This window comes from Helicoverpa armigera, chromosome 31 (genome assembly GCF_030705265.1).
Source record: "Helicoverpa armigera isolate CAAS_96S chromosome 31, ASM3070526v1, whole genome shotgun sequence".
Taxonomy (NCBI): domain Eukaryota; kingdom Metazoa; phylum Arthropoda; class Insecta; order Lepidoptera; family Noctuidae; genus Helicoverpa; species Helicoverpa armigera.
The window spans coordinates 4,085,993-4,113,655 of record NC_087150.1 but is presented as its reverse complement, the minus strand read 5'-3'; the positions used below and the strand labels follow the sequence as shown (position 1 = coordinate 4,113,655).

The following is a 27,663-nucleotide window of genomic DNA, read 5'->3' as shown; positions in this document are numbered from 1 at the left end:
CCGAAAACAGGTAAAATCCCATACTATTAGACCATAAAAAAACTATCTATATATAATCAATACGTCCGTACCATGTCTAATTTCGTCCGGTCGTATAAAAAACACGTGTTTTTAATTGTTTTCGACGCCATATTGGACGGCCATCTTGTAACCTTCACGGCTGACCAATCGCGTGGCTTTACGAGTGTTTTTAATTTTACCTATGTTAGGAATGGGTTCGCAATTTGTAGGATAGGTATTTTTTAAGTAGGTATAGTAAGTTTAACTAAGTAAAGATATGTGTTATTTTAGACATGAAATCATCATCTTCCGAGCCTTTTTCCCAACTACGTTGGGGTCGGCTTCCAGTCCAACCGGATGTAGCTGAGTACCAGTGCTTTACTTTACAAGGTATTTTTTTTAAGTAAAGGTATGTTTTCTTGTAGACATGTGAATATCTATACCTACTAATATGATAAAGCTGAAGAGTTTTTTGTTCATACCCTAAACTACTGAACCGATTTGAAAAATTATATCACCCATTGTAAAGCTGCACTTTTTCTGAGTAACATCATTCTCTGAGCCTTTTTCCCAACTATCTTGGGGTCGGCTTCGAGACTAACAGGATGTAGCTGAGTACCAGTGCTTTACAAGGAGCGACTGCCTATCTGATCTCCTCAACCCAGTTACCCGGGCAACCCAATACCCTTGGTTAGACTGGTGTCAGGCTTTCTGGCTTCTGACTACCTGTAACGACTGTCAAGGATGTTCAATGACAGCCGGGACCTACAGTTTAACGTGCCATCCGAAACACAGTCAATGGTGTCTAAGATTTACTTAAATCTTTTCAATAAATCGGTTAAAAATAGTAGTCGTAGATTTAAAAATAAACACTACCTAATAGACTGCCAAACTGACAAAAATAAAAATAAGAACCATTATATAACATTACAAAAAGCATTGTAGTAACCTTGGCAATGGCTGCGCCCGCGCCGATCGCGTCGAAAGTGAAGTGATCTATAGATCTATGATCCATGGATCATTGGCGTGTCGGTCAAACGTATTGTTGATTATTTCGGCATCGAGTGATTTGTCGCGATTTTTTTTTTGGTTTATTTTTGACTAGATTTTGCCCGCGACTTCACGTGGAATAGTGACTTCCGGCAGATTTTTTGGTTTCGCCAATAGATGGCGCTATATGTCCGGAATAAATTGTATTTTTTATTTTTATATTTCTTTGTAATAAAAACTATCCTATGACCTTTCTCAAGTTCCAAACTATGTCTGTACCAAAGGATGATGGGCAATTTTGTATGAACCCTGGCCTGATAACCAATACAGTACTAATGTGAATTAGATTATTGCTTATACCCTACAGTTACTGAAATAAAAAAGTTCATGTCAAGAATCGACCGGAAATAAGTACAGTCGGGCACAAAAGATTTATACTTTTTGCACCCATTTTGTTTTGTTAAAATAAAATCCATAGTAGAAAAATTCATTGTATGATGTATTTTCGTCAACTTCACACTTATTTAAATAAGCCTAGGTTAGACCATCAATAAAATCGGTCTTAACTAGGCATAATTGTTTTAATACCAAAACAAAACATAAAAACTTTTACTTCTACCACCGTATACTATTTCCATTATTGGAAATAGCATTTCCTCGTTCTGCGGCACCAGGATAGTCGGCCCTGGGTTGTCGAATTATTAGAAAAGTAGCCACCCACCCTAGCTTCGCATGGGAAAACAGTATTTCCTCACTATTTAACGGATATTATTACACAAACAAACCTTCCTCTTAAATAACTATCTTTGAATACAATATATTAAAAAACCTAAGTAAGTAAAAAACCTAAAGTTAAGCTTGCAAAGGGACAGCACACCTCCAATTCCACAGGATTATAATTCAAAGCAAGATGTATTATCCTGGCCATTAGATGATGTCTGTGCAAGTACTCACGATAAGTATTTGCATTAAATGGGTTACGAACTTGACTGGCTACGTTATTTATAGAAAGAAGATAAGTTTTCTTTATATACGTGCCAAAGTGGTTTACGTCCATGGGCAGTTCTAGGCTTACAGGACTGATATCTTTTTTCCCCAGTGGTTAGCAATGTTCCACCCATAACAAAAATTGAGGTTTAGGGTATAAGCTATCATTTGATGTGCAAATGGATATTATTGGTTCTGCCAGTTAGCCTCACCAGAGCGGCGGAATAAGTACACCGTACGTTGTAAATACTACCTGCTAAATAATCTTTTTTTTTTCTATAAACGTGACTTGATCTGCCAATTACTGACAATAATAATGCACTTAAAAATCCCTCCCATACAAAATATGTAGTGGTTCAAGTCCATACGCTGTCCTATGCTATCAAGTGTCATATCTTCGTTCTCCAGCGGTTTACAAGGTTTTGCCCATAATAAAAAATGAAGCTTAGGGTATAAGTTATCATTTGATATACAAACGGTTTTTATTGGTTATGCCGGTTAGACTCACCAGAACGGCGAAATACGTACACCATACGTTGTAAATACTACCTGCTAAATATTTTTTTTTTCAATCAAATTGGAAAATATGGGCACAGACACCTTCAGTGACTTGTTCTGACTATTATTGACAATTATAATGCACTAAAACATCCCTCCCATACTCAATGAAGTGGTTCAAGTCCATAGGCTATCCTATGCTTTCAGGTGTTATGTGTTATATCTTCGTTCTCCGGTAGTTTACAATGTTTTGCCCATAATAAAAAATGAAGCTTATTGTATAAGCTATCATTTGATATGTGAATGATTTCTATTGGATATACCGGCCAATTTTACCCATCATCCTTTTACACAAATCGGTTCAGTAGTTTAGGCGTGAAGAAAAGACAGACAGATATACTAATATTATAAAGCTGAAGAGTTTGTTTGTTTGAACGCGCTATTCTCAGGAACTACTTGTCCGATTTGAACAATTCTTTCAGTGTTAGATAGCCCATTTATCGAGGAAGGCTATAGGCTACTTTTTATCTCGGTACGGGAAGTAGTTCCCACGGGATGCGGGTGAAACCGCTGGCAGAAGCTAGTTTATAATATTAGTTAGTTTGCATGATCCATAGATCATTGGCGTGTCGGTCACACGTATTGTCGATTATTTCAGAACCGATTTGTCGCCATTTTTTTTAGTTTATTTTTGAGTTTGCGGAAGTTAGTATTGTAGGTCTTAATTTTCGATTAGTTACGGTAAGTTGGTACTTGCGTGCGTGGTTTTGTTTTTATTTAGGCGATAAAATTAGGTCGTTAAAATTATCGTCAAAATAAATACTACTGCATTTTACTTCAAGCAATAAACAGATATGTTTTTATACTTAATAATAATCTTGGTCTTTTAAATGTTTTGCATTTTATTTTTAAATTTTTATTTAAAAAATATGTTGAGATAAATGAACTACACATCTTGGTGTTCGATTTTTAGCAGATATTTCTTGCTTATAATTCAAGAATAGGTGAACCGATTAAGTTGAAAATTAGAGGAAAAGTAACTTGGACCCGGGAGAAGGACATAGGATAGTTATCTACCGCATCCGGCTACGGGAAGCAGTTATCTCAGGACGCGGGTGAAACCGTGAGCGAAAGCTAGTTTGAAATAACTATTAATAAGATTTTCCTCAAAAACTAAAAAATAAACTGAAATAGAAAGCAGCATTTTACCGCTCCTACCAAAACACCAACACTTGAAAAGCAGCATTTTATGCCTCTGACGTAACTACGCTCGATTCTAAGATGGCCGCCGCTTCAATAGATCCTTATTGCTCTAAATTGATGGAAATTGAAATAGATGGGAAACGAGGCGTTCTACTATTGGTTGTGAGTTGAAATTGATGTCAATTTCAATTGATTTAGTTATTTCCAAGCTTTATTTCTTACAATTAAGAGTGGCATGGTTAAAAATACGGATGAAATCGCAGAAAACAGCTATCATTATTAAAAACAAGCCGTCGTACCACAAAAACTTTTAAACGTCTGTCGAACACCGGTCTAAACAAAAATTCAGATTGTGACGTTGAAATAAGGTCCGTTTTGCAGCCACACTTTTTTTAGACAAGTGTTCAACAGATGTTTAAGTTTTCGTAGTAAGGCTGTAGCTGTTTCTCTCGTGAACTGGGGGAACTACTACCCGTACCGGGATAAAATATAGCCTATGTTACTCGGGAAGAGTGTAGCTTTCCAACAGTGAGAGAATTTTTCAAATCGGTTCAGTAGTTTTGCAGCCTTTACAAGCAAAATATGTTTTCTCTTTATTATATTTGTTTAGATTTTAATCATGATTGTGTAGGGCTTAAGAGATTTTCTCATGACTTTCTCAATTTCTCATAAAGATTAAGATTAATTATCTCAACATTTAAATTAGTATTTCTCATTGATTTTTATCTTAACAAAATCTGTGTGAAAGTTGTAGACACCTACCTACTATATATTTTTGACCGCGTAGAACCATATAAAAATCACTTAAATAGTGGTTGTCTAAAAGCTTGGCTAGGTGTTAAGATACCACTTTTGCTGATATAATACAGAATCAACAATACTTTTTATTACTTAATAAATGTTGTACATACTTATGTAAACGCGAAAGTTTGCATGTTTCTTAGCTTCTCACGCAAAAAACTGAATACCAATTCAATTCAATACATTTATTTGATGAAGCAAAGTTATTTTAACCTATTTAAAACTGCATATATCACTTAATTGCATAAACCCTTAAAAATGTTACAAAAACAAAAAATAATTGAGAATTCCTTTTGCAGTCGGCCAAAAAGACAATTCAACTTTTTTGTCGGCAACTCATTAAAGTAATATTGACAGATATGTTCTCATAAATGATTCATACCAGTTAGGTATATAAATTATATTCTATATACAAGAAATAAGGAAAAACACAAAATTATACCTACATACTAAGAGTATCGAATCAAATGACCGCAACGAGAAACCATATCGACGCTACTTCTATCTCTTTCCCCCACGCTCCTCAATTAATTCAAAAATTGAAACAAAAACGTTGCGCAAGAGTGGGATAGCTGTATGTCAGTTGTTTCGACTCGAAATTGGAATGTGGAACCGGTTGATGCATGATTCGATTTTTAAATTTAAAAGTTTTGTGGTCCAAGAAGGAAATGCTATTGGAGTGTGTTGTCTATGGTTGAGAAAAGAACAGGTTTTGTCAATGGTTTTGTTAATGAAATTGGTAAATTGAGTTATCTTTGATTTCTAGTTTCTTTTTCAAATTAAATATTATCTACTTATGTTAAAACTAGCCGTCTTCTCGCAGTTTCATTTGCCTCCTGTAGGAACTATTGCCCGTACCTACCCGGGTGAGATATAGCCTACCTATGCTATTCGGAGATAGTGTACCTTTTCAACAGTCAAATCGGTTCAGTAGCTTCGGAGCCTTTAGGGTACAAACAAACTACAAACAGAAAATGTTGCCTCTTTATTACATTAGTATAGATCAGAAACCTAAAGAGAACCTATTTGCTTTCTTGAAAGCGACAATCAATGGGTTTGTCCCGAATCTCGCTAGCTAATTTATCCAGGTAGGCTATAAGTTACATACTTTTTATCCGAGTTCCACCAGCAGAAGCTAGTTTACCAATTTCTTCATAAAAACTGTACTATGGGTTTCCCTATTGTTTTATGAAGCTTGAGAAATAGCCCGTTTCATCTAGATAAGAGTTTTATATAACGACGTGAAGGCGGAGCTTAGAAAGCAATTTATATGCAAATAATTTATATACTAGCTTATTTGCGTGGTGTTGCTCGTATCGCATATAAAACTTTGCTAGCTAAGTATACGGCTATTGGATGATAAATATTCTATAGGTATTTTTAATACCTACTCATCTGAGAAGGCAACACAAGAAGGAATTTTGAGAAAGCCTGGGTAAGACCCGATCGATCGACCCATCATCATCATCATCATCATCATCATCTCAGCCGGCGGACGTCCACTGCTGAACATAGGCCTCCCCCTTAGATCTCCACAGATACCTGTTGGAGGCGACCTGCATCCAGCGTCGACGGCGACCTTTTATAAGGTCGTCTGTCCACCTCGTTGGTGGACGTCCATGGATCGACCCATGCGCCTGTTATTTAGCCACAAGCTCCAAGCCTACTATTTTTATGAATGAAAAATTTTGTATATAGTATACCAAGATGTTTGTTCTTCTTTCACGCAAAAACTACCAAAGAAACAACATGAACGGGCCTATCAGTGCCAAAGCCTGCCAGGGCTGCGGGATTGTTGGAAGTTACCGCGGCGCTGGTACATAAGGGGCTGCAGAAGGAACATGGTGGGTTTTAGTCAGTAAGAGTCTGACACTCCACTCCCACAGCGGGAGGGGTAATTTCATGATTTGCCACAAAAATGGACCAACATATAGCCTATTCTTTACCTACATAGCTAGCTGGCTAAAACAGCTAGTAAATAAAAGAAAACAGCCAAGTGCGAGTCGGACTCACGCACGAAGGGTTCTGAAACTTTATTTAAAATTAGCAAGAAAACACGTTTGTTGTACGAGATTTATTATTTTATTTTAGTTTTCAGTATTTGTTGTTATAGCGGCAACAGAAATACCTACATCAGTGAAAAATTTCAACTCTCTAACTACGGTACGGGCACGAAACCCTAAAAAGGAACAACATATAAGCTACATAGTTAGCTGACTAAAACTGCAAGAAACAGTCAGTAAATAACAATAAAAAACTAATTAACAATATACATAGCCACAAAAAAATCTTCACTATACAAGAGGCCTGTCTGATGCCTCAACGTGCGCTCGCGCAGTTGGATATCACATTAACACAACCCGTGACCCCTGTAGAGAGGTTATGTCCACACCCTATTTTGTTTTGTAGGTAAAATGTATCTTTTATAGAGGTATATGGGATGTTTGGTGTAAGGGGGATAAGGTTAATTCGGCCTGTATTAAATAAATAAATAGGTAAGTAGTAGGTTTTTTTTGTATGCTTAAAAGCTTTGAAAATATTGAAAAATTATCTAATTGTTGGGAAGCTAATCTACACTCTACCAAAGTGGCTATATTTTAGCAGGGTGCAGGAAACAAAATGGGATTCCAAATCAAAGAGGATTTAGTGTACACATAAGAGCAATTTTTTTTTTTGAAAACCCTAGTTGAAAAAGATACCAGAATGCTTTAAAATCGTTTCAACAATAGTCATCTTCTAGCGCAATTTATCTAGAGAGAAGGAAATCGTAGTCTTAGGACTTAATCTTAACATACGAACACAGAAACCGCGACATATTTTCGGAGTCGCTTAAAAACATAAATTTTTCTTTCCAATAATTAAGTCATTATATCATTTTAACGCAATTTTCTACCGTACATTCAGATCCTGATACCCAAAACTCAAGTCCAGTCTAAAAGCTACAAAATTACATTTCGGAAAACCACAAAAAAAGTGACTCCCTTCGAATACACGCCTACACTCAATTTTCAATACCAAACCAGTCTCCATTTTAGGGTTCCGTACCCAAAGGGTAAAACCCCGATTGTTTTCGCTCCTCTGTCCGTCCGTCCGTCTGTCCGTCACCAGGCTGGTATCTCATGAACCGTGATAGTTAGAGTTGAAATTTTCACAGATGATGTATTTCTGTTGCCGCTATAACTAAAAATACTGAAAACTAGAATACAATAAATTTGGGGGGCTCCCGTACAACAAACGTGATTGTTTTTTATCATTTTCTAAATAATGGTACGGAACCCTTCGTGCGCGATTCCGACTCGCACTTGGCCGGTTTTATTTTTTTCGAAACGGTTTTTTCAAAACCTTGTCCCTTGCCTTTTCACTTTAGGAACGTGTGGGCTGTTCTCATTCCAAAAGTCGTGTCGATATATTTTTTTTCTTGTTTCGATTTTCGAATAAGAATCGGTTGTTCGTTACTTTAGAGGTTGTATTACGATTCGATAGTTTTTTTTTTTGTGTAAAGTATCGATTTTAATTATGATTGTGATATGTTTTTGCATTTGGGTGTGCAACACTGCAAGCATATAGCTATATGGTTGAAGTAGGTATAAAATATGTACCTACTAATATTATAAAGTTGCAGAATTCATTACTTCGGTAGAACGCGCTAATTTGAGAAAATATATTTCACCGTTTAAAAAAAGACAAATAAATAATTACAACGAGGAAGGCGACCATAGTCTACTACTACCTACGTAGTAATAATTATTCCCGAAGCAAGTACTTTTCACACATGGATAAAAAGTAGTGTCCTTCTTATATATGAGTTGTCTTAACGGCAATAGTTTAAGAGTAACAAACATGCTCATATAGCCATGCATAATGCCATATATCCTTACAAAACTAAAATTAGTAGGATTAAAGGATGTTAATTTCCTACAGACAGATAAAGAAGATTGAAACCAGTCAGGACTGCTTTTGAACATAACCCCCAGAAATATTTCCCTCTTAAGATGAGAACAAATCCGCATGCAACAGCTACTCCATACATATCCCGTAAAATTTAAATCGATCACACCCAAGGGACAAATTCTACTTATTTATTTTTCTTCGAAATAAGCTGGAACGATTGATTTTAGATCTTTGCAAAGGCCGATAAAAATATTTTGACATGTCGTTTGATGGATCGGAGATATTGTAGCTACTGTGTTATGATACACTAACTTAACATCTTACAATTTGTATGGAAAACTAGCTTCTGTGTGTGGTTACAAACGCGTCTCATGGGAAATTGAGTGGGAAACTACTTACTGGTAGTCATAAGCCAGTAAGTTTGACAACCAGTCTTTTAATTGGGAAAATGGCTAGGCAGATGATACATCGAAATATTTAAAACATCTTCATAACCGCATTTAAAACAAGAGCGCTCGGGAGTGTCAGACTCTCACTGACTAAAACCCATCATGTTCCTTCTTAAGCCCTTTATGTACCAGCGCCGCGGTAACTCTTTGCGGTTTATTTTGTTGTTTATGACATTCTTTCGCGAGGCTCGTACAAGGTTTCAAACGTATTTTTCTGTATTACTTTCTACTTTCAGTCAATTTTAACCCTGAGTTATCCCTGACGTCGGCATACAGGCGTAGTCTTCACAATAAAATAATGCCGACGGACTTTGCGTAAGAGTTTTCTTTAGTTTCAATCGAACGAGGTTTTATATGTTGAATATTAATACCTTTAGATTACAGTTATTACACTGGTTTTCTATTTAGGAGTTTATTTTTGATATCTATTAGCCTTAGCTGAATCCCACAGTTAGAACAGTATCCCGATAGGACTACTTCAGATACCCGCATAAAAATTATCCTACTTCTTTGTATAGGTTCCATTATAAATATCTCTACACCAATACCCCTATAAACCATCATCAACCTCCGAGCCTTTTTCCCAATCATGTTGGGGTCGGCTTCCAGTCTAACCGGATTCAGCTGAGTACCAGTGCTTTACAAGAAGCGACTGCCTATCTGACCTCCTCCAGCCAGTTACCCGGGCAAAAATACTCCAATAGACCAATACTTCTTTAACAACCAAACCATTTTACAGACAAACAGAATATTTTCACATATATTAAAAGAGTTAGACAGAAGAAAAAAAGGATAGATTCCTTGAAAGACATAAGTAAATGAGAAGGGAGCCGATATTAGTATGGTGGTAACAGAGTGGGATGGAAGCCGAAAACACGAATAAATTGGAAACAGGGCAGTCGCTCCTTGTGGCACACTAGTGCTTAGCTGTATCCAGTTAGACTGGAAGCCGACCCCAACATAGCTGGAAAAGGCTCGGGAGATGATGATGATGCGGGCAGTAACAAAAAGTTTAAGCTAGTTGTTTAACGCGCGCTAGTGTCAGAGTGTTCTCAAACCCGCCTGATGGAGTCTGACATGGATTTGTAACAATTATATCAAGGTAACAGTTGAAAACAACAGTTTAAACCAGTTTAAAATTTTTGAAACAATATTTTTAAGAACCATTCCGAATAATATTATTGAAGGACTAGATTTTTGAATCTTTAAGTTAGAAACTACAGACTTGAGATGTCATGTACCTATATAGTTATAGTTGGGACGCCATTTGCAGTACGATCTAACATAGGTACAGCTATGGGTATTTTTTTTTTTTTTTTTTTATTTTATTCTAAAACATACCTAGCAATAAAGTAATCCAATTAAAAACTAAAACATACCTCCAAACCACTTCCTTCACACTTAAATCACAAAAAAAATCACCAAAAAGTTTCCGAAAAATCACCAAAAAGTTTTCACCACATTACACTATGGTCAAAAAAAAATTTGCAACCACCGATGACCGAGCAATGATTTTCACTTTTTAATCGGGGCACAGGACACTTCTCCTTGCAGGCTTCACTCTATAATGGTCCTACTATTGTCCCTTCAGTCAAACTGGGCTTTTTTTGCCTCATTGTCTGAGCCAACCGGGTTTCAACGAGGCCTGTAGGCGGAGCCTAACAAGGCCCACAAAGCTATCTATCTCTGTTCTTCTTATAGATGTTAGCGTGTGTAAGAAAGAGATAGATGTAGTTTCGTGTGTTGCGTTTGGTAAAGGATCTTTGATGTAGATAGGTATGTTCGTGTGTAGGTATATTTTTGTTCGTTAGGTTTTTAATTCGAGTTTTCTTGTGTTGGATTTTATGTTTATGCTTTGGGTTTTAGCTTTCTGTGTTCTGTTTTAGAATTGTGAGTTTTTCAGTTTTGTAAATTAGGTTTAGAAGTAGAAAGAATTTCTTTTGTATTATCGCAAAAAACAATGTAGGTACTATTATGTGTATTTTATACCTGCATAATTTTCCTAAATGAACTGTTATAAATCCTTAATAATAGGTTTTACAATGCGAAAGTAAGAACGCTTTCAAGAAAAAAATACAGAATTGATGATCAAAAATGTTACATATAAGCTACTCTAATTTTCATCCAGGTGCGGACAATTCCCTCGGGAATTGAGTGGAAACTGTGGTCAACATTATTTTAGATATAATTAACAAAATAAAATGAACTATAACATATTTATGTGATTTCCCAAGATTTTTTATATTTTCTTTCGACATAAAGGTATTTTACAGTAAAAACTTGATAGAAGACATATAAATAAATAGAATTTCTTTCGAGTTTAAGAAATTCTTTTGCATTAACTTATACTTCACATACCTACTTATTTTTTATCATATTACCTAAATCCATCCATACCTAACTGAATTTATCATTAAAACTATTAAAAGAAACAGTATCAAATCAAATCTCCGTACCGCGATTACAGTCAGAAACAGAACCACAAAAAACTTAATTAAAATCTACTACAGACGAATTTGATACATATAGTTATATATTTTTTATTTACCTATTGTTGCATATACCTCCCAACTATGTTACTATGTACCATATAATGTATACCTAATATCACGTCAAATAATACAACAAAATCGTTTGAAACTGAAGTCTGTGTTTGAGTAAAATTACAATCATCATCATCATCTCAGGCATAGGACATCCACTGCTGAACATAGGCCTCCCCCTTAGATCTCCACAGATACCTGTTGGAGGCGACCTGCATCCAGCGTCATCAAAATTACAATAGAATTTTTTAATGTGTTTTTTTACTAAACGATAGCACTAGAATGCACTATAATATGTCCTGCGCAGCTGGCTGATCTCCTTATATGAGAACAACCGCTGTGGCTGAAATCAGGCTAGGACGCCATGAAAGCTGAAGAATTAGTTTGTGTGTAAATTCGCGGTTATTTCAGAAACTACTGGGCCGATTTGAAAATATCTTTCAGTATTACATGGTCCATTTACTGAGAAAGGTTACCTATAGGCTACTTTTTTATCCCGATGTGCGAAAACCACGGAAAAAAGCTAGCAATTAATAAAAATCGAGTTTCAGGAACTTCTTTTTTTTTCAAATTATTGTTTTTATTTGAAGCCTAGTTCATCTATCGTTTACAAGTCAGTAGTAAGCTAACACTTTCACTATGCCAGATAAATTCACGTCATGGTGATGTCACAAAATGTCTGCCAGCTTAGAGCATTCAAACAACTGGACACGCTTTTAACGTATCTTGCTCTCTGCTAAGAGCATGAGAACGTCTCTCATCTATATAGTTATCGGCACAGATATTGAGCTCTCGGCGGAAGAGTGGGGATCGCTTTGCGCACTGTACACTTAAGGCAATAAACCAATAAATCACTTCTGCGCAGGTGAAGGTCAGGTATCAATATCCTTGCCGATGATTATACCAACAATACTGATGATGATGTCCTCCTAGCCGATTATCAGCTAGGGCGGCTGTTCTCACGTAAGGAGATCAGTAAGCTGCGCAGGACATATTATAGTTTGTGCACATTTGCTTGGACACAGGTGCACTCACTATTCCTTCACTCTCATAGCGCGATGGGACAGGGTGCATAATATGTTAATGAGGATATTTTCATATTTTTTTGTTTGAACACTTAAGGCTCCAAATTACTGAACCGATTTGGTAAGTTACACAGAAGGAAGCTACACTCTTCCCGAGTAACATAAACTATATGTTATCCTGATACAGACAGAAATTCGGGAAGCGGGTAACCCTGCGTTTGACCTCTATTTACTTATGTTTGGCTGAACAGTTTTTGATGCGATTTTCAGCATAGTACTTGTCAGACGGTAAGGTATTTTGTAGAAGTCGTTTTTTTTTTGTAATATGTTTTATTACACTTCTTCTTCTTCTTTCGTATCGATGACGTCTTATAGTGAGACTACACTTTTTCAGCCCAATATGCCGCCACAGCGAGAGCATGGCCGGATTTCACTAAGGTTTTTGTTCATGGCCGTTCCTGTTGGTTACATGCTCTAAGTCCGCCAGTCATCACCTATCAGCTATTTCAAGTAACAGTACATTTTAAAGTGTTTATTTACTTTTTATTTTGAGAGGTGCTCGTGGCTAAGTTACAGCTGTAGTCGACCATAAGGTCAAGCAACGCTTAGCGCGGTAGAATCGTGGATGGGTGACTATCTATGTCTTTACACACATTGAAATGGTGAGTCCCGGCAGTCATTTGAACTTCTTTGGCAGTCGTTACGGGTAGTCAGAAGCCAGTAAGTCTGACAACTAGTCTTACCAAGAGGATTTTAGCAGGAAATTAGTCAGAAAGTCCAGCCTTTTCCCAACTATGTTGGGGTCGGCTTCCAGTTTAACTGGTTGCAGCTGAGTACCAGTGTGCCACAAGGAGCGACTGCCTATCTGACCTCCTCAGCCCAGTTACCAGTACAACGCCTTATTTACACGTTTTCACGTCTTAAACATCTATTGAAGACTACAGCCTACTACAAAAAATGGCGGAATCAATTGCAATAAAATTAGGTTTAATCATCGGCAAGGATATTGAGCCCTGACCTTCACCTGCGCAGAAGTGATTCATTGGTTTATTGCCATAAGTGTACATTGCGCAAAGCGATCCCCACTCTTCCGCCGAGAGCTCAATATCCGTGCCGATAACTATACGGAGACTGACTGAATTTGATTTTTTTTTACAAAAATTCGTTACCAAAGAGGTAGTATACGCAAAACTCTCTAAAATTAAAAAGCAAACGACCGGAACGGTAGTGTCTATGGCCAGTCATGGTGACGTCACGTCCGCCGCGTCATAACGTATCAGCAGGTTTGCTTTGATACATTTTCTACTAATTCACGTTTGTTTATTGATGTTTTAGAGGTGAAAGTGAGTTTACAACGAATTTCAAAGAGTACTTATGTGGGTTCCTGGTTTCGAAGATCCATGTAGACAATTAAGAGAAATACATATAAATATTTTTAGGTGAATTTTTCGACTGGTAGCGGGTATTTCATGTGTCAAAACTACATAGTAGATATTTATGACGAAATAAACATAGCTGCAACCCCTAGTCACCGACTTCTAGAGCGATGCACCTAAAAGTATTGTTTTTGCTTTTCAGTGTTTTAATGTAAACAGTATGTTTTATGTGTACCTAAGCAGTATTTCTATACGTAAAGAGCCATATTCGACAAGGCAATATTAAAATGTGCTTTGAACAGCTTATATTGAATATTTTTTTGTCTTTGCTCAATTATTTTAAGTAAATACTGTTCCGATTTGAAATATTGTTTCAGTGTTAAAAAGCCCATTTATCAAGGAAGGATATTAGGTTTAGGTTACTTTTATGTGTGCTTGCGAAATCAGCTAGTGAATAAATAAGTACTTAAAGAATTTTAACGTAGCGGCAAAATGTACAAAAAAAAATCGTCAATGCGAACTTAAAACTCAAAATTTCAAATGGTCTCCTAACCGTACAATCAGCAGTTAAAACCATGCATAATTGACAACTCCTTAAACCCATTTAGTTAAACTTTTAACCAAAAAAACTACTGTTAACACCTTCACTAAAAAAAAGGGTTAAATTTGTAAGGACTCTTTCAGTAGCCATCAGAAAAAAAGTTGTCTATGCTCTTAAGATAAAGGTTGTCAATTTTGAGGTTGTAATAACAAAAAATGTTGTCTTTGGTCTCAAATTGGTTTAGAGATAAAGTATAAAGATAATGGAACGATTTAGATTTTAGGTGGTGATATTTCTGGAAGTTAAGCTCAATGTTGAGGTTTTGATTTGGACGGGTGTCTTGCAAAAGTAAATTATAATATGGAAAATGAGTGTTATTAATTACGATTAGGTACACAGATTATTAAAGAAAAATAATATTAAATAAATACCTTCGTAATATGTATGGGAATATGTTTGTTACTCTTTCACGAAAAAACTACAGATTATATTTTGATGAAACTTGGCAATAATATAGCTTATATGTCAAAACAAAATACATAGGTAGGCTTATTTTTCCATGTGCGAGAAGTACCTAGTTCCTTCGGGACGCGGGTGAAATGGAAATCTAGTAAGTATTATCTAAAAATATATATGGGATTCTTTAGCTTGTTTTTCACGATAAAATGGATAAGCCAAAATCAATCAAATATTGTACGAAGACAGATTAAAACTTCAAGCAGTTCATAGTACCTATAAAATTTTGATTCAACAACTTATTTCTACCACAAAAATCTACAAAAACCACATTAAAAACCCAGCTTTTTACCACAAAAAAAATAAAACGAATATCTATCCATACTTTCTAAGCTACCTACACGTTTTTACCCCCCAACCAAGGCACTATTGTTTCAAAAAACATCACCATTGAAAAGTCTACTCTAATACTACGTTCTTAGAGTTGAATTTTCTGTGCTTTTACGTGCTAACTTACGACGTTTAGCCCCGAGTCAAACATTATTGATTAGCAGCGACGCCGACCAATCAGAGGGCTCGGTTTAACAAAATGGCGGCAGGGTAGAAGCCCTTAGGAGTATTACAGTTGTAATTTATTATACATTGTTTGGGCCACATTAATCTTTTCTCTGAGATATTAATGGTTCTGATGGTTTTTATTTTAATGAAAACGCTTTTCCGTGCGCCATTTTGATTTTTAGTTTTTGTTTGTTTTACATTTTGTTCAAATAAGTCTTGATAGACTGGGTTGAGGAGGTCAGATAGGCAGTCGCTCCTTGTGGCACACTGGTACTCAGCTCCATCCGGTTAGACTGGAAGCCGACCACAACATAGTTGGGAAAAAAGTTCGGGAGATGAAGCCTTGGGCTAGTGTGTAGGTAAAGAACCAATCTCTCAGGTATGAGTGTGTTCGATTCCAGGTCAGGTAAGTACCAATGCAGCATTACTAAGTTTGTATGTACTTTCTAAATATATCTTGGACACCAATGACTGTGTTTCTAATGGCACGTTAAACTGTAGGTCCCGGCTGTCATTGAACATCTTTGACAGTCGTTACGGGTAGTCAGAAGCCAGTAAGTCTGACAACCAGTCTTACCTACGAGTATCGGGTTGCCTAGTAACTGGGTTGAGTAGATCAGATAGGTAGTCGCTTCATGTGGCACACTGGTACTCAGCTGCATCCAGTTAGACTGGAAGCCGACCCCAACATAGTTGGGAAAAGGCTAGACAGATGACAGCAAAAACAGGACTTTTTTTATTCCTAAGGTCAATGACTGTACTATTTAGATGACTTGACATTAAAAAAAAAATAGTAGGTACCCAGTTACTTCATATTCTGTCTTATCATGATGGTAAAGCAATTTTGTAGTTAAGTATGAAGGTTAAGTAAAAAATGGGTTAACGAAAGTGTAGTTAATATAAAATGGGTGAGTATTGTCATCTTTCTGGTAGTAAAGACTAACTTACCCGCGGTTTCACAAGAGTACCGTGAAAACTACAACCCGTACCGGGATAAAATATAGCCTATTTTACATCAGAGCATCGGAGAGCAGGTTAATGTCGGTCCTGCTTGTGATCTCTCTCCGGTGGTGTCGGATTGTCGTCCCATCGCGCTATGAGAGTGAAGGAATAGTGAGTGCACCGCAGTCCAAGCAAATGTGCACAAACTATAACATGTCCTGCGCAGCTAAGAACAGCTAAGAACAGCCGCCGTGGCTGATAAACCGTCATTTGCGCCAATCTCCATTAAAGTTAAAGCTTCATAAAATCTATAATATCGGAATATCGACTAGAAATACCTACATCATCATAATATTATAGCTATGGAAAGGGCTATGCTCGGTGTTTCTCTACGTGACCGAATCCGAAATGAGGAGATCCGAAGAGGAACTAAAGTCACCGATATAGCCCACCGGATAAGCAAGTTGAAGTGGCAATGGGCTGGCCATATTGCTCGCAGAGCAGATGGCCGATGGGGTCGAAAAGTGCTGGAGTGGAGACCACGGACTAGCAAACGCAGCGTAGGACGTCCACCAACAAGGTGGACAGACGACCTTATAAAGGTCGCCGTCGACGCTGGATGCAGGTCGCCTCCAACAGGTATCTGTGGAGATCTAAGGGGGAGGCCTATGTTCAGCAGTCGACGTCCTATGGCTGAGATGATGATGATGAATATTATCCAGTTAGAAGCCATTTTAAGAACGGCGAAACCACTGAAACAGCTAGCACTAAACACATTTCTGAACACAGAATACAAAATGCTTTTACTTGATTGAAAAATCAACCCCAACTTGAAATCTTACAATATGTTCCTATTACATAGAGGTTGTATTCAAAAGAGTATATAAGCATCACGCATGCGCGTTGCACTATTGTAATGCAGTGATTAATGTTAGAGGGTAGGCAGACATCTCAATTCCCTTGAGCATACATCATTAATAATATTATAGTGTAGTTCAAAATGTTCAATGTGTAAGGGGCTTAGTATCGCGGTTGTCAAACTAGTTTGAAGCTGGCATGGTTTAACCGACTTTGCTAGAGAAAAGAGGGTTATGAGAACTTGAATGTAGGGCGAAAACTTTTGTACTAAAGAAATACAGCCGAATTTCATAATTTAGGTACCAAACAACTTCTCCTAAATCTGAAAATCGCTTCAGCCAAACGTGAGACCAACGCGTACAAATATGCATAGGTACCTACATAAATACAGGTCAAATTGAGGACCTCGTTTAGGTATATCAAGTCGGTCAAAAACCGTAGTCGGTACATTATAAAGCTTAAGAATTTGTTTATTTCAATGAGCTCATGTCAGGAAGTAGGTACTACACCGATTTGAAATATTCTTACAGTGTTAGATAGCCAATTTATCGAGAAAGGCTAAGGCTAGTTTTTGTCATAGTGCGCAGAGTAAATGCAACGAGATACGGTTGAAACAACAAGTAAAAGCTAGACTAATAGATATAATAAAGAGGAAACTTTCTTTGTTTGTACCGTAAAGGCTCCGACACTACTGAAACGATTTGAAAAATTCTTTCACTGTTGGAAAGCTACACTCTTCCCGAGTAACATAGGCTATTACAATACAGGTACGGACGGTAGTTCCCGAAAAACCGCGAGATGAAGACAGTTAGTGTACAAAGCCTATATTTTTCGTTGACAACCAACTTTAAGAACGACAAAACCATTTGATTAAAACATCCTAACTCAACAAAAGTTGAAAATTACAAAAACCTTATGACAATATAAAGAGAATATTCCGATAATACCGCCAATCGTGGGATAGAAAAGAAAAAAATAGAATAGAAAGAGAAAAAAGAACATTAATCAGAGAACACAGGCCGCTACATGACTTGTAGAAATTATGGAATGGTGGGTGCGAAGCGTTTTGTGTTAGATGGTTCCATAGCTCAAATTAATCTGTAGGTAAGTACTGATTGATGTTAAAAACGTGAAAAGGTTCTGTGTTTAAAAACAAGAATTTTGGTTACTTCTGGAGCGATTTTAAAAATACTTATTTTTAATGTCAGAGATAGTCAATTTATCGAGGAAGCCTACAGTTTATCCGGGGGAGCGGTTTCCATGAAACACGGGTGAAATTGCCGATGGAAGCTTGTGAAACATAATAAAACTTTCCGACTGATTTATAAACAGATATTTGTGAAAATCCGTAGGTACATTAGTTTTTTATGATCATCAGAAACAAAACAGACTTTTAAAGTGATTTAATTTACAATACTGAAGTCTAAATTATAACGCTAAATCACAACTTACTAATCTCATTTGAAAACTGACAGTGTTATATAACCCATTTCTCGAGGAAGCCTATTTAAGTACCTATAGGTCTAGGCTTTTTATCCAAGTGTGTGAATTGTTTCCAAAATCGAAGGAAACACCTAATTTACAAGACAAAGGTTCAACCACTACAAAATATACAACGGAACCCCAAAAACCGAATGCGTTTGATACCAACTAGGGGTCTATCACCCGACCAATTTAAGTAAACCTACCTATATACCTATTATTATTCCTATATACTCCTTATATTGACGCATTACGGCAATAGGCGGGGGTTTTCTTAAATTGGCCGGGGTATATCTCATTATGATTTCTTAGAGTAGGGCTGGGCGCAACTTTTATATAGCACTAGTTTTCACCCGCGTTTTCACCCGCGGTTTCACCCGCGGCCTGAGATAACTGCTTCGCGAAGCCGGATGGTGACAAAAACTCTTCTATGTCCTTCTCCCGGGTCTAAGCTACATCATCCCTCCGAGCCTTTTTCCCAACTATGTTGGGGTCGGCTTCCAGTCTAACCGGATTCAGATGAGTATATACCAGTGCTTTACAAGGAGCGGGTGTAAGCCTTCTAATTTTCAGCTTAATCGGTCCAGTCTTTCACGCGTGATGGCGTTACCAAGAGATTTAGGGATAAATTTTTATCATCCTCCGAGCCTTTTTCCCAACTATGTTGGGGTCGGTTTCCAGTCTAACCGGATGCAGTTGAGTACCAGTGCTTTACAAGGAGCAACTGCCCTATCTAACCCCTCAACCCAGTTACCCGGGCAACCCAATACCTCTTGGTTAGACTGGTGTCAGACTTGCTGGCTTCTGACTACCTGTAACTACTGTCAAAGATATTCAAATGACAGCTCACTAATTTAACGTGCCTTCCGACAGAGGAAATCATCATGATAAGAGAGTCACCTACTAACCAACCGAACTAAACATTGCTTAACTTTAAATTTAAAATTTATTTATTTTGCGAATATGGGTACATACATGTAGATCTTATTTTATTTTACAAAAGGAGCGTTGACCATATCCTACCAATATAAGGCTTGCAAAATTAAACTATTAAACAAAACAAAAAACAGAAAAGTTAAGTACATATATTGTTAATTTCCCTCAACATGAATTAGAACACTCGAAACATATTATTTTAATTTTGACAACCCAACTGGAAAAACTTGAAAACATGTCCTTTTAAAAGTCCAAAGATGATCGGTTTTTTTTTCGAAACTCAATTTGTGTTAAAACTTTTACCATCACGTCTTCTAAAACTGTGGATTTTCAATGCATAATTTTGTGGAGTTTTATTAGATTTTATTAAAGGTGACAATCATAAAATATATTTAGTCCAAGCTCGGTCAGGCTCTAGCAACGGTTACACTTGTGTTTCGAGGGACCTACTTCCCGCAACTGGATAAAAAGTAGTTTCCTGTATCAAGCCTGTTCCTGTTTCCTTTATCAAGCTGTAGACTAGGTGTGTACAAAATTTCATTTAAATCGGTTCAGCAGTTTTGGCGCGAGAGACACAATTACTTGCGCATTTATAATATTAGTATTAGTACCTAGCTAGAGAATATTCAAGTCATTTTCAAACTACACTTAATAAAACGATTTCAATAAAATCTAAAACCTTCAAATAAAATAAAACAAAAAGTCTGACAAGCACTCTCTGCTGAAAACCGTATCAAAATCGATCCAGCCGCATCAAAATCACGCACAAGCATATCTACATACATACAGTTCAAACTGAAACCCTCCTTTTTTAAAAAATCGGTTAAAAACACCGCAACAAATACAATAAAATCTACGAAACGTATCCGGGCAATTTTCATTTAAAAAGTAACGCGTATCCGGGTAACTATTACCCGTATCGGAGGGCGTTCACCCTAAAATAGGGTAGTTTACAACCCCTATGTATTTTGTAAGTAAATATAGGGGAGCTATGATATAGTTAATTCTATAGAGGGGGAGGGCTTGGTAGACCAATACTTTTTATTCGAATGTTAGCAGTGCTACTAATATTAGATGAGAAAGTTTGTATGTGTATATTTGTTGGTAATTTACGTTAAAACTAGTGGATGGATTTTGGTGAAACTCAGTTATATAGCTTCCATCCATGCTTCGAGCCCTTTTCTCAACTATGTTGGGGTCGGCTTCCAGTCTAAGCGGATGCAGCTGAGTACCAGTGCTTTAAAAGGAGCGACTGCCTATCTCACCTTCTCAACATAGTTACCCGGGCACCAATTATATAGCTTATATATCAGAATAAAATGTAGGCTACTTTTTTGTGCTGGTGTAAGCTGTAGTTCTCTTAGAAAGCGGGTGAAATCAATAGCAAAAGTAAGAAGCTCGTATCTAAGTAATAAGTAACAGCGGTACGGGTCGATCGATCATAAGGTTAAGCAACGCTTGGCGCGGTGACCATCTTGTCACGACGAGTTCCTCCGTGTTTCGGAAGGCACGTCAAATTGGTAGGTCCCGGCTATCATTTGAACATCTTTGGCAGTCGTTACGGGTAGTTAGAAGCCGGAAAGTTACATTGGTATTTGCCTGACTTGGAATCGAACTCACACACGTATTTAGGAGACTGGTCTTTTAACCAATAGGCTTTGTAATAAAATTACTTTTCAATATAAAATCTTAAAAGAATACTCAAAAAAACGCATCACTTAAATAACAATACAATTTCGCTTTTCAAATCGAAAACGCCTAAGCCCATTTCGGTGCGACAAACGGCTAGAAATAGCTGATTCATCTGAGTAATGATTATATCCCGTCCCTTACCGCGTTGCAATCCTTAGGGAACAGAAACAAAGCCGAATAAAATGGGATAGGGACAAAAAAAAGGGAACAAACGAAAAACGTAAAAGTATAATTTTATAACAGCTGCATATTTTTGATGAAATTTTCGGAAATATAGCTATTGGTCGCGGTTTAATTATTACAAGACTACTGGGTTCTTTTTAACCGACTTTCCAAAAAGCAGGAAGTTTTAGGTGTTTTTTTGGAAATATAACTTTTGGCCGCTGTTGTACTTGCACTAAATAAGTATAAGTTTACTAGATTTTTAACCGACTTTTCCGAGAGGTTTTCAATTTGGAAAACTCTTTTTCGTTTTTTTACTCATAGTACATCTATACTTATATTATAAAGTTGAAGTATTTGTTTAGTAGTAGTTGAACTAGTGGACCGATTTGACAGATCATTTTAGTGTTAGATAGCCCATTTCTCGAGGAAGGCTACTTTTATTCGATTGTGCACAGTAGTTGTCTTCATTGTTAAACCAAAGTCAAAGGACTGTCTGAATTTGCACAACAAACTCAGAAACCACTGCACGGATTTTCACGCTGTTTTTACCAAAAGATAAGAGTAAAATTCGTAGTGTTTTATATCTTCTCTTCTCCGCTTTGGTGGTGTTCGGGCCTATATACCCTTTCACATTTTTATATTTACCATAGTTTAACTCACATACCTGCCCATTTTTAAATCTGCTGCAAAACGAGGGACCTAACTGCCTTGCCCGGAGATCTAAGAAGCTAAAAATCCGAGTCAGAACGTCCTACAAAAAGTCTGACGTGGGCTAGCAGCCTTATATTTTAATGATATATATTATTTAGTAATTACTTACCAGTTTCAGTATCGACGGTGTAAGAGAGTCCGGCCCAGGGATCATCCTAGGAAAAATATTTTAATTAGTAACTATGTACCTGACTGCGTATGTATTTGTTACTTAATCACTATTTTGTATTGTCATTCATAATTTTAGTAAAACACCTTCTTTTTTTTTCAAAAATCTACTTTACCTTTTATATTTTTTTAATATTATGAGTATTCATATCTTTTTTGACTTGAATCTTTGTTATACCTAATGTCTTTTAGTATATTAACAACTTGGTACCTAAAATGGGGATCACCCGGATCTTAGTATTGAAATTCAGGTCTATTTTTTAGAGCAGTCGCCCAAAAAACTGGCCTACTCATTTTGACAAGTGTCTATAAAATCTAATATCGCTAAAATTCTTAAAAAAAGACTGTTTGCTAGAGCGAGTAGACCAGAAGATACATTTATGTGCGTAAACAGGTGGAAACCACAAAAGTATGTACATTTTGGTTTTTCTTACCTCCTTAATCTCAGGATCCAGAAGAGAAGCCTTGACCTTCTCGATTTCCGCCTTCTCCTCGTTCTTCTTGACGATCTTCTCTTCTGCCAACTTCAGCTCCTTCTCAATCTCGTCTCCAAGCACCTTGGTAGCGGTAGGACCCTCCTGAGAAAAGAAGATAATATAATAAAGAAGAAAGTTTATGTGTGTGTTTGTTCCTGTTTCACGCAAAAACTGCTGGATGGATTTTGATGAAACTTGGCTATAATATAGCTTATGTATCAGATTGATGAATAGGCTACTTTTTATTCGCGTTGTTGGTGGGACCGCGGAAAAAGCTGGTCTACTAATTATAATGAAGAGGAACCACATTTTTCTTTGCTTATTTTACGCTGAAGACTCTCAAAGAAGGAAGCAGATTAGAAAAAATCTTTCACCGTTGATAAGCTACACTTTCTCGGGATTATAGTCTATATATTATCCCGGTACTAGAAGTAAGTATATTCCACATCTATCACATTTATGTTATCAACAGGTTTTTTGCAAAAACTACGGGGTTTTTGATGAAACTTGGCGGTAGCATTGCTCTTCAATCAAAACAGCATGTAGGCTACTTTTTCTTCGGGTGTGGGAAGAAGTACCTTCAAGATGTGGTTGAATCAGCAGGAAACAACTAGTAATATTATAAAGTTTGTGTGTGAATTTTAGTTCAGTATGAGTAATTTGGTGGTTGTTGGTGGAATCGATTTTGATGTTATTTGGTAGCAATACAACTTATACCATGAAGTTACTCAACCAACTTCAGACCAGCACACTTATTTGAAAAGTTCTAGAATTTTCCAAACTTACCGGCTGTACAGGATCCTCCAAGGAGAAGCCCATATCCACGTCCTGCTTCCATAGTACTTCGATCAGGTCCATATCCTGGGAACAAGAAATTTTTTACGTTAGTGATGAGGGAATATAGTTCTTATGTGGGTTGGGATAAGGTTGATAATCGTTTGTTGGGTGTGGGAGGTGTTTAAAAGAGAATTTTACAAAGGTAGTACAGGTTAATGATAAGCGCAAATAGGTCTTATTTAGACCAAAGTTAAGTTTGTAATTTGTTTTTTCAGTGTATTAAAGGTGTAGTATGAATGTAGATCCAATTTAGCCGAAGATAAGGTTGGAATTTTTTTGTCCACTATGGGAGTGACAGAAAGAATCATTTTTAACGACTGGATGTTCAATGACAGCCGGGACCTACAGTTTAACGTGCCATCCGAAACACAGTCATTGGTGTCTAAGATATACTTAGAAAGTATATTATATGAAATAGTGATTCAATATTGTATACCTACAGACAGTTTTCGATCACAGGGAGCATAATTTTATTTAGTGAAAATATATTTCAAGAACCATTAAGTTTTAAATCGACACAAGTTGCTCTCGGCGCCATCTTACTAGAGATGACAAGCACAGATTAAAAAGGACATCGCCATGTTTTTTTTGTTTGAAATTTGAAACATTTTTGTTTTTGGAACGCTTTGCTTTGCGGTTTTACCGACAATATTAATTTCTTGTTAATTGCTTTGGAGATAAATATCAATGACTTTTGTGGGATTTTTTTAATAAGTATTAGGTAAGTTTGTAGGTAAGATATTTTCTTTAAAGATTCCTATTTAAAATTATAAAAATTAAAGACTCTAAGGCACAGTTTAAATATTATTTACCGTGTCTAAAGTATGATTAAAACTTTAAGGAAGAAAAAATGAGATTTTTCAAATGAAGATTTTTCTTTTGATGTTTTCAATATTTGGTAGGTAAGATGTTTTCCAAATAATACAGCAAAATTCAAAACTATTATTGAATGAAAACTACCTATAAGGTTTCGGAAATGAATTTACAGGTTTCATACAGTTATTTATCTAACAAAGTAGCTAGGTACTTAAAATTCTAGATAGGTTAGGTAGTTACCTATATCATACATTTCATCCAAAGTTTCAAACCTATTATTAAAATTATTTTTATTACTAAAACAGACACACCACTCCGCCATACTTAAATTGGCTTTAAAATATCGAATTAATAATTACGACCATCGAACCGGTCTCACACACCAAAACTACACACAAAAACCATTCTTATTACAACTTTTTAAGTTCTATATTCCATTATCTTTAATTCACCACTTACGTCGAATTGGTTGCGAACAAATTCAAATATTGAACTGGAATTCCACTTAGTTTTAAAACGACATATGTATGACTTAGTTCTTAAACTATAATAAGCTTTATTTCTAAGGTCGTAAGGTTCAAATTAGTGTGAGAATGTAGTGGAAAGATTTCCCGCCCAATCAAGAAAGCCGTAGGGGTCGACACAGCGGGATTGAAATTGATCATAGTGCATCGGACTCTTAAACCTTTTGAACGCCAATGTCGGCTATAGCCGACATGAGCAAGCGTGCCCTGTGCGCCAACGACGGCTATACTCGACAAAAAACAGGTCGCAGAAAAATACAAAATAAACCTATTAAATCATTACTTTTATGTATTTTTTAGTAGATATTTAATTAAGATTTTCGGGCTTGGCGTACAGGGCATAGGAATACCGATATGGCGTGGCGGTGAAAAGGTTAATTACATTTTTTTTGTTTATGTGTCCGTCTATGGAGTTTATATAGTTTTGACTATGGATGCATGTATAAAAAAGATGTTAGGTACATCGAGATCTTGTATGTATAACTTGGTCGGCCCGTATGTAACAAAATTACGCTACTATCAATATATTTTTGGCAGTTTGAAGATTTTAGAAGTGCTTATATACCTACCTAATTACTGAAAAAAAAAGAGTTCAAAGTGACAAGACGACTCGAGCTGACCGAGCATTGTTTTTCTTAGTTTGATTATGAGGCTTATTTACATATGGTAAGTACTATGTGGCTGCCTATGCGAATAAAGTCGAATATATGCACATAGTTAATGCAAGTAGGTACTATACATACACCTGTACTAGTCTTTTTTTAAATCACCTTTTTTACTTTGGAATCCTACTTAAAAGAAGATAACACTGTTTTCAGTAAGTATCCAAAAAACCATACCCTCGCTCGGTTGACTACGCTACGTAATAAAATAGGAGAACTCAAACGTTCATTAAATCTCTAAGCAGCTAGCGACATCTATACAAATACGATAAAACTAACATTAAAAGCGCCACCTATCCATATTTGTCGGAACTATCTGTAATCGACATTAACGCCATCTACATTTCACAGTAGAACTAATTCAAGCAGCGCCATCTATCGATGAATAAAACAATATGTAAGCTTTTGGTTCCGCTACTCGACGACAGATGGCGTTGCTAGGATCCTTATGCAAATTGAATATTCAACAGTTACTTTCTCATAATGAGAACGAATAAAATTAATTAGTGGTGAGAAAGTTTACACTTTTACTTATTTGTATTTTGTGAAATACTTGTGAAAAAAGTAATGACTTAAAAGTGTGCATATCTTTAAGTATTGCATGTACCAAGAATTTATTGTCATTCAAGCAAAATACATAATAGCTATTTAGTATGTGTATATGACGAATGCTATGATTATTTGTGTGTAATCGTGAACTAAACAATAATATATTAAACATTGATGATAAATATCAATTATTATCATACCTATATAATCTGATATCCTATCACCACAACGCAAAACAAAAAAAAAAACATTTTCCGCAACTTCCCAGAAAATGCCAACAGATGGCGCTGTTCTCAACTACCGAAATAACCTTCTAGAACATCTGATTTTGGTGTAAAAAAACTCGTAAATCTCTTTACCAGTTGAACAGCGGTCAAGGTAAGACAAGGTCGGGATACCGCCAAAATAGAACGCCTACGATATTCTTACGTTTAGACGAGCTCCAGATGGATAGACGTCAAACTGGGAAAATCTTCGTGAAAAGTATGGAATAAGAAATTATATAGGTATGTACAACAAAATTATACCTAACAATTGGGCCGAGTATTGATGTGTTTTAACCGACTATAAACAACTTGTGTTTTCCCGACTTCCCAAAAAGGAAGTCATCAATTCGAATGTATGTATTTTTAAAGCGGAAAGCAGTGCAGTTATGTAAAAAGAAACTACCAAAATGCTGAATATAAAAAACGCAATTTGGGGTTGCACCTTTTCACTAAAACTCGCCCTTGGGCCCTATATGCAATATTAATAGTAAACAATGGTTTTTAAGAAAACTGACGTTTATGTCAAGTCAGTGAACTTAGGTCTTTATACGTATATTGCAACAGCCGTTCCCAATATTTGATCCATCTATGATTTTCTCACAAGAGATAGATATTTGACATTAAGTACTTGTATAGCCCTAATGTCAAAATTCTATCCCCAGTATCAAAACAAAAGATAGATAGATTATATGATTACAGTTAATCGTAGTAAAAGTGGCGTGGTCAATGACGTCATGAAAGCCATATGTAACATACCTATTTTCATAGTAAATGCAGCTGTCTCTTTCACACACATACCTATTTTTATAGCAAAACAGTGCTGTCTCTTTCACACACTTTTTTCACGTATGACGAATTAATGATTCATTGTATAGCATCATGCCTATATTTTTGTTAGAGATAAACAAAATATTTTGTTTCGGAAGGCAAGATAATTGGTAGCCTAGTGGGTAAAGAACCAACCTCTCAAGTATGAGTGTGTTCGATCCCAGGCAAGTACCAATGCAACTTTTCTAAGTTTGTATGTACTTTCTAAGTATATTTTGGACACCAATGACTGTGTTTCGGAAGACACGATAAATTGGTGGGTCCCGGCTGTCATTGGAACATCTTTGGCAGTTGTCACGGGTAGTCAGAAGCCAGTAAGTCTCGACTACCAGTCTTAGCAAAGTGTATCGGGTTGTCATGGTAACTGGGTTGAGGGGATCAGATAGGCAGTCGCTCCATATGGCACATTGGTACTCAGCTGCAGCCGGTTAGA

General features: G+C 36.5%; 1 protein-coding gene across 8 annotated transcripts in view; it reads right to left on the bottom strand.

Moving 5' to 3' along the window:
- LOC110381873 (segmentation protein cap'n'collar) overlaps window positions 1-27,663 on the bottom strand; it is a 137,135-nt gene that overhangs the window by 51,098 nt on the left and 58,374 nt on the right. For all 8 annotated transcript variants that reach the window (XM_064043311.1, XM_064043312.1, XM_064043308.1 and 5 more), the window contains exons 3-5: window positions 23,535-23,609; window positions 22,707-22,850; window positions 22,214-22,259 (exon numbers count right to left, since the gene is read on the bottom strand). In XM_064043311.1, the coding sequence (XP_063899381.1) occupies window positions 22,214-22,259; window positions 22,707-22,850; window positions 23,535-23,609 (265 nt within the window). The remainder of the gene's footprint in view (window positions 1-22,213; window positions 22,260-22,706; window positions 22,851-23,534; window positions 23,610-27,663) is intronic.